This window comes from Helianthus annuus, chromosome 11 (genome assembly GCF_002127325.2).
Source record: "Helianthus annuus cultivar XRQ/B chromosome 11, HanXRQr2.0-SUNRISE, whole genome shotgun sequence".
In the NCBI taxonomy this organism is placed as follows: Eukaryota; Viridiplantae; Streptophyta; class Magnoliopsida; order Asterales; family Asteraceae; genus Helianthus; species Helianthus annuus.
This window is the reverse complement of record NC_035443.2, coordinates 140,652,348-140,660,854: the sequence shown is the minus strand read 5'-3', so window position 1 is coordinate 140,660,854 and position 8,507 is coordinate 140,652,348. Positions and strand designations below refer to the sequence as shown.

General features: G+C 36.6%; 1 protein-coding gene across 1 annotated transcript; it reads right to left on the bottom strand.

Annotated features, from left to right (window-relative positions):
• Window positions 1–642: 642 nt before the first annotated feature.
• On the bottom strand, window positions 643–8,024 carry LOC110890397 (CRM-domain containing factor CFM3A, chloroplastic/mitochondrial). The gene is made up of 9 exons (XM_022137994.2): window positions 7,520–8,024; window positions 6,364–7,304; window positions 5,320–5,450; window positions 4,200–4,553; window positions 3,234–3,390; window positions 2,097–2,389; window positions 1,932–1,991; window positions 1,771–1,842; window positions 643–911 (listed from the first exon to the last, which is right to left on the bottom strand). The coding sequence occupies exons 1-9, from the start codon at window positions 7,888–7,890 to the stop codon at window positions 792–794; spliced, it is 2,499 nt and encodes an 832-aa protein (XP_021993686.1). The 5' UTR covers window positions 7,891–8,024; the 3' UTR covers window positions 643–791.
• Window positions 8,025–8,507: the final 483 nt, after the last annotated feature.

Below are 8,507 nucleotides of genomic sequence, written 5' to 3'. Positions count from 1 at the left end.
GAGGAAAAAATAACTAAGTCGATCTCTGACTCGCACGTTGCAATAGACCTATCAAATGGGGAAAAATAAACGCGCTGCGACGGACATGTCAAACAGGAAAAAATAGATGAAAAAACGTTGAACCCCACACGCACGTTGCGGCGTGTTAAGTCGGAAATTTAGAACGACACGTTAAACGGAGAACTTATGAAAGATGAAAAGTATATAAGAGACTAAAGTTGAAAGTAAAAGAATGTTGAGATTAAATTGCAAAAGATAAAAAGTTTTGGATTGAAAGTAAAAAAAAATTAAAAGGGTTAAATTGCAAAAGATGAAAACTTTTGAATTAGAAGTGAAAAATTAAATTAATCAAAGGGGTTAAAATACCAAAGATTGAAACTTTAGACTTAAATTGCCAAAGATTGAAACTTTAGAGTTAAAAAAGAAATCAATTAAACAAAAGAGATAAATAGATTTAGTTAAATTGATGTTTAATATTTTAATAAAAGAGATAAATAAAAAAATAAGGGTGAGAAATTACCAGAGAATGTCACGTATACAAAAAGGATTTTTGTTTATTAGTATAGAAAGATATCCCTTGTCCAAGTTGAAGGTATTTTAACTTTTATATATGAATAAAACATTACTAATTAATGAAAGATGGACACAAATTATAATTTACTCTATTTTTTTATTATCAAAAAATATCCCCTCTCCAAGTTGCAGGTACTTATATATGAATAAAACATTACTACATTTGTCTCTCACCAGCTTCAAAAATCCCCCAAAGAGTGAAAAGGAAGTAGACAATCTCATATGTCAACAGTTAAGAATCCTTCATCTTCATCTTTAAGATCCTCACCTTCACCTTCATCTTCATCATAGTAGTCGTCGTCATCGTCAGAGTTCGACCATGAACTCTCATCTTCACCCTGCACGTTACACAAAAAAAGTATACTTACTTATTGCTTCTTGATGCCCTAAACATAAATCAGCAGATAAACTAGAAAGAAAGTTCATATGGTTAATGGTTTCTATCCTTAAATGTACAATAACTTATCGAGATGAGAGATTAAAGAAGTGTTTGGATGCGCGTTTTGAGTGATCTATTAATCTGGAATATTTATAACTCCATAACGAGCAACTGCAGATCGAGATAGTGTCTGGATGTGCTTTTGCCGTTCAAAGTTGTAATTATCAGAGATAAATAGCTGTTCCGAGTGTTCATATTGCAGCTAGTATGATACTCATTACTTAAAAGTATTTATTTGACCCCTATAAGTCGCTCGATCTCATGTGTAGGGGTGTAAACAAGCCCCGAGGCTCGAGAGCTACTCGTGATCGGCTCGATTAAAAGCTCGAACGAGCCGAGCCTTAACGAGCCCGAGCCCTAGCTCGAGCCTAAAATAGAGCTCGTTTTGTTATCGAGCCCGAGCTCGAGCCTGAAATACAAAGCTTGTTTAGGCTCGCGAGGCTAAACGAGCCCATATAAAATTTTAATTTTTTATATATAATATATTAATAATGATCATAACATTATTGAGCCGAGCTAGAGCCGAGCTTTGGCTCGTTTAAGCGATGTTGAAGTGAGCTCGAGCCGAGCTTTTAGCTCATTTAAGGTTGTTCTCAAAATAGTTCGAGCCGAGTTGAGCCGAGCTCGAGCTTTGTGTTTTACTCGCGAGCCGAGCTCGAGCTCAAAGAAGTAGGCTTGAGCCGAGCTCGAGCCTGGTCGAGCTCAGGCTCGGCCCGGCTCGTTTACACCCCTACTCATGTGTGGATAACAAAACAAACCTCGCTGGATTCCAAGACATGATCACGCAGCTCGATTTCATCTGTGTTCCGAGTACTCGTATCCTTGATATCCTTAAAATACATCATGAAATTGTATTTTAAGTATAAATCGAGAAATTTTGAGCAAATAGAACAAATTTGAAGATAGAATGAATACTTACATTTTGTGCTTTCATTTGTTTTATGGTGTTTTCCAACTCAGTTACATGTTCTGTGAGAGCCTGCATAGTTTACATTGAAATATATTAGTTATATTACTTGTGTATTAGCTACATCAATATATCATATGAATCATGAAATAGTAGGAACAATAACGGCAACGATACCTCGTATCTTTGCAAGGCCTTCCAACGTTTCAATGCTCGTGCTTTTGAAGGAAGGCTTCTGGGCCTAATACTAATGGGCCTCCGATAATTCTTTCCACGATAATATATGATGGCATAACCTTTGGGCACTCTTACAATGTCTATTAATATCCCACCACTTTCATACTCCATAAACCTTGCGGTTTCTTCAACAAACTCGACGTCTTTTTGCTTTGATATGAGTTTTACAAGTTCTCTATGTTTCCAGTGCAGATGCATGTTCTCGATAACACCATCAAAAACACCACGGATACCTGTAAATTACCTTATAGACACAACATTAAGTTTCAGAAAAATAAAGTTTCAATACAAAAAAGGGTGTGGATTATACTTTGCAAAATCAAGGTGCAGCTTTCCAACATAAAAGTTGATATAAAATACAAACTAGAAGTGGCACAAAGTTAACAGGTTTCGTGTCTATAACAGGTCGACACGTTAGGACCTGTTTAATTTTGTGTCTTAACAGGTAAAAATACATGTTAACTTGTTACAACCCGTTAATGACACGTTTATATATGTGGCGCTCCTAATTTTAATTAAAAAAAAATACCTGGAGGTAAGGTTTATATATTTAATAACAGGTTGTGTTTGTGTCTTAACAGGTCGTATGATACACCGGTAAAACTTTCGTGTCTTAACTCTTAACAGGTCATTTTGTGTAACATGTATATTATCCGGTTCGTGTTCGTGTTTGGAAAATCTGACACGATAAGATTTTGTGTCGTGTTCGTGTTTTACCTGTTTCGGATTCATGTTCGTGTCTTAACACGTCGGGTTGACACGATATGCCAACCCTAAGAAATAGTATACACGATTTGAGTGTCAAATACAAATATAATGTTAGTCCCATAAAAGCTGTTTTTTCGATAAAATGGTTTAAGAGGTTTTAGGCACTAAAAAGTGCACCTTGGCGACTTTCGGCCCGTTTCCTTTAAAGCTATTATCTTTTCGTATGTGAATGGGCCTAAGCCCTAAAGTTCCACCTCCCAAATATACCAAACAGTTTGGAGAAAAAGTGAAACCAAAAATTCAAAATTGGCCGCTTTTACACAAAAATAGGTGGTGCAGAAGAAGCGTAATTAAGTGACAAGGATTTACCGAGTGGTACGTAAGGTTTCATTCTTAATCCAACTCTTCTGAACATAACACGTTCCTCATCCGTAATAGTTTCTTGGTCATCAGGAGGATCCGCAGGAAGCCAGGTTTCGCGTATCTTAGCTAATTCTTTATCGGCTCTACTCCTTTTAGACTGGGCCTGTTCGATGCATCCAGAATCAAACAAAAAGTTCTAAAAAAATCCAATTAGCATGAAAATAGAGTAACTGGACCCCTGACGTCTCATTTTTTGTTGCCATTTCCAACCAAATCACTAACTCAGTTAAAATGTATTGTTAACTCAGGGACAATTTTGGCAATTTTGTTAACTCATGGACGATTTTGGCAATTTACTCATTTATTTTTTGTTTAATTTTATTTTTTATCTTTAAATGAAAAACCAAAAAAATTATAAATATAATCTATATACATATACACACATTTCTTTTTTTTTCTTTGTTACCATTAAATTAAAAAATAATTTTAAATGTGTGTGTCTACGTATGTGTGTGTATTATATTTATAATTATTTTTGAGTTAAATGCCATTTTAGTCCCTGTGGTTTGGACTATTTTGCCAGTTTAGTCCAAAGGTTTCATTTTTAACCTGTGGGTCCAAAAAGGTTTCACAGTTGCCATTTTAGTCCACTGGGTTAACTTCATCCATTTTTTCTGTTAACGAGAAGGCCAATTCGGTAATTTTGTATGTAATTCTGTTAACTAAAAGGGCAATTCAGCCATATAAAATGACCGAATTGGTCTTCTCGTTAACAGAAAAAATGGGTGGAGTTAACCCAGTGGACTAAAATGGCAACGGTGAAACCTTTTTGGACCCATAGGTTAAAAATGAAACCTTTGGATTAAACTGGCAAAATGGCCAAAACCACAGGGACTAAAATGGCATTTAACTCATTATTTTTATTGGTTTTTATTTAACAGTTGGCAGTTCAACTATGAAAAGAACACTTACGATAAATAACTTATGCTCAAGCTTCTTAACAACTCTAGTTATCTTTGTTTTGGAAGCTTCTACCAACATTTGCTCGTGTTCTTCGGTTGTTTTTTCTCTTCCCCATTGTGCTTGAGCCTCATAAAACTCGGCTAGACTTCCTGCAAGCGCCACCTGTCCATGGTCAACACTTGCGACTGCGGCTACTGGTTCTACTGTTCCAATCCTCACCTTCTCTTCTGCATCTTGTATATCTTTCGTCATTTCCTGTCTTTCTGCTAATGCAGTAGCTACAGTTGTAGGAACAAAATCTTTCCCACGGTAAATTACGATGTAATATTTGTTTCTGAGCAGTAGGACACCTCCTGTTAGTTTCTACAATATTTCACATGTTAGAATCATGTCGTCCTTTCATTGTTCCATATATCACATTATTTTTTTCAAGAAAAAAATGTGGTTTAACATGCTTGTGGATAGGGGTGTAAATGAGCCGAGCCACTCGTGAGCGTCAAATCAAGGTGAGCTTAAACGAGCTAGAGCCCAAACTTCACTTATCAATCTCGGGTAGGCCAGAGAGCCTAAACAAACATGTTGTTTATATCACATTTATCAAATATATTAGATATACGATTTATTTATATAAAAAAAGAGTAAAGTACACGGATGGTCTCTGTGGTTTACCAAAATTTTGGATTTGGTCCTTAGCTTTCCAAAAGTACATGGATGGGCCCTGTGTTTTGCACTTTGTAACGCATTTAGTCCCCAACTTGGACATGCTAAAACCTTTAGATTTGTTGGTTGGGGACTAAATGTGATACAAAGTGCAAACCACAGGGACCATCCATGTACTTTTGAAAAGCTAGGGACCAAATCCAAAATTTTGGTAAACTACAAGGACCATCCGTGTACTTTACTCTATAAAAGAAATATTATGATATAAATATTTAAATAATATATATTATTTTTATACTAAAATTAAAATTATAAATATATAAAAAATAATTATAAAATTAAATACATCACATATTTAAAAAGTGGATGCATAATAATCGAGCCGAGCTAGAACTTCAGAAACGGTGCTCATTTACACCCATATTTATGGATCTCCATAAGATGACCATAGTTATTATATTCAGTGTACCTTTAACTCCTCAGCCATTAACTCATTATTGGTATTTTGAATTCCACGTTTCACAGCGATCTTAGCAACCATGCTTTTCTCCCAAAGTTTGATTATAGCAGCTGCCAAGCCCTGATGATTCCTGTTTCTCCCTTTGTTACCAAGTAAAAAATTAAGACATGTGTCACACGCACATATTAAAAATTCTAGAGAGCAATTTTAACCCATCTGTTTATGAACGAGTCGGTTTAATTTGTTCTTTTATCACCTCTTATCATCTTATTCAGAAAAATTAAGGGGCCAAACAAGTTAAAAGCAATCCAAACTGAACGCATATCACCTCTTATCATCTTATTCAGAAAACTAGATTATTATTTGCATAAAAAAAAAAACTTTGTAATCATATTAAACACACTAATATCCGTTTTTTTTAAACAAAATTCTGACAGAGAAAAGTGTTATGGGTCGTTTCAACTAGAGCTACAAACGAACCGAACGTTCAGCGTACAGTTCATGAACCGTTCGGCGGGAAGTTCGTTTGTTTAATAAATGAATGAACACGAACAAGAAATTTCGTTCATTTTAGTTAAATGAACGAACATCCATGTTTGTTCATTTATGTTCGTGAAGGTTCGGTAATGTGTTCGTTTATATTCGATAGTTCATTAGCATTTTTAATTTTTAGATTTTATTTAAATACTTCAAAATTCTAACAAATAATATATTTAATAATTTTGAGTGTATTATATAATTTGTTCATGAACGCTTGTTTGTGTTCGTTTGTTTTCATTTGTGTTCATGAACATTAGTTTATACTCATTTACATTCGTTATCTAGAATTAACAAACGAATACGAACACATTCATTTCCTTAACGAACGAACTTGAACAGAATCTCTTGTTTGGTAAGTGTTCATGAACAGTTAGTGAACATATATTTTCTTGACAAACAAACACGAACAAGGTCTTGTTCGCAGCCCTAGTTTCAACCCAACCAGTACCAAAAACGGGTCCATTTAGCCACCTCTTAGGAATGAAATACTTAATTTGACGAAAGAAGTAGTACCGAGAGCAAAATGACAAGGTAGTGATTTCGCAAGTTTCCTCAAATTAGTCATCTCTGCATTGGTGAGACGAGGCCGCATTCCGGTCGGAAGAAGCCGAAATGGGGTTTTGAAGCCGGGAATCGTTTGAGGAAGTAAATCGGCATCCACCGGAAGTATCCCGGTGCCCCACCATTCATGAAACCGTGGACCTAACCCATCTAACACGCTATTAAATTCACATTCCTCTTCTGTCATGCTCTTGGTAACAGGTGTCGCTCTTGCATCACCATTTCTCGTTATCGGTTTATTACTATTATCATTATTGATATTGTTGGTAGAGGAAACGTCCGGAACAAAAAGAGTGTCACCGGTGGATTGAGGTCTTGAAGAAGGGCCCGCATAATTAACTCCCCTATATACCATCATCACGCTTCCAGATTGCCATATCACTAATCCACCTGTTCGGCGCTGAACGATTTCATGAGCGGTTTTCATATCTCGAGCCAACACCTCATGAAACTTGAGCCGAACGAGTTCCGATTTCCTCCACTGATCATGAATCTTTTCGAGAACAGAGGCGGTGATTCCTGCTTTTGGGATCGTTATCCGCTCGCGTAATGTTGTACCCAGTGTCCTCAGCCTCCTTAACTCTGAATCTTCGAGTGTTAATTCAGCTAATGTTGGAGCTTTCATCCTCTTCTTTACGCCTTCCGATTCCCTCTGTTCGTCTTCGTTTCCTCCCTGATCTCTCTCCCATGGGAGAACGGTCTCCTCGTCGTCGTCCTCGATCAACATTCTATCGGGACGAACCCAATCTCTTCGTAACAAATCCCCCAATTTCTCTTCACCCGTCAAAACCATTTCCGAACGAGCGTTTTCGATTTCCTCCTCTTCTTCTTCGTCATCGGAGCCCAACCCTAAATTCCGCAGCCGAAGAACAATCCTGTCGATGGCGGTGGTCCTGGTATAGGATAATGAAAACCGCGTCAAGCATTGTGTATCATTAATCAACTATATACAAAGGAAACTTAATCAAATCATATCACCTAACAATTGAACTCATATAACAATAAACCCTAACTAATATATTTCAAACCGGAGCGGAAACCAATGAATATGCAGGTATAACAACAACATACAATCTTGAAAAAAAAATAAAAAAAAAAAGATAATAACCTGGTTGGACCAGCACCATCACTAGCAGCAGGAGGTTCAAAAGAAGTAGAAAGTTTAGACCTTTTGCCCAATTCAGGTTTAATATTAGGGTTTTGGGGTGGTGGGGTGGACCAATTGTTGAGCCAAGGGGCAGATGAAGAAGAAGAAGAAGAAGGGTTATTAGTGGTGGTGGTGGTGGAATTATTATCAGTTGTTGAGTGAATTGAAGAAAAGGGTTTGATAAAAGAGGGTTTTAGGATAGAAGAAGAAGAAGATGAGAAGAAGAGTAAGTGGGTGTTAGAGTGGAATGGGAATGGGAATGTAAATTTTGTGTTGCGGAATGGGATTTCGGTTAGTTTCATGGTGGGGAAGTGGTGGTAGTTGGTGGTCATTCCACCATTGGTGGCGGTGGTGGTGGCGGAGGACGGTGGTGGTGGAAATGTGGGAGTTGTGAGAAGTGAGAATGGAGATATCTGAGTTTTGGATGGAGAGGAGGATAAGATTGTTTTGTGGGTTTATAGGTGACATCATAATATGATTTTTTATAAATATATATAGGTTTTTATTTTATTTGATTAGGTTAATTTTACATGTTATAAGTTTATTTAGGTCTACCTTGGGTAGTGGAGTGGAACTCTTGTACACATCGAGCCAGAGCAGGACCTCCGGCCTCCGGGACATTGTTTCTTTGTTTTTTTTGCGAGGACTTGCTTTACCTGAGATCTTCAATTCACATTTTACCAAAATTAATTTTACATGTTTTAATTTAGCCAATAAAACACGATAACAAATAAAATACTTTTTTATATTCTGTCTTGCGAAAAGGCCAGTGAAGGAAGTTATAATAGCTTAGGGGAAAACAACATGTTGTGATTGGTGTCACACCCTGGCTTTGCGGAAGCGTGGTTAATTTGGTGTGACTTCTTAATACCATAGCTTAACCATAACAAGCTATATGAATTTAAAATCATGCAAAGTCATCCATTGAAAATAAAATTGTCAAACATTG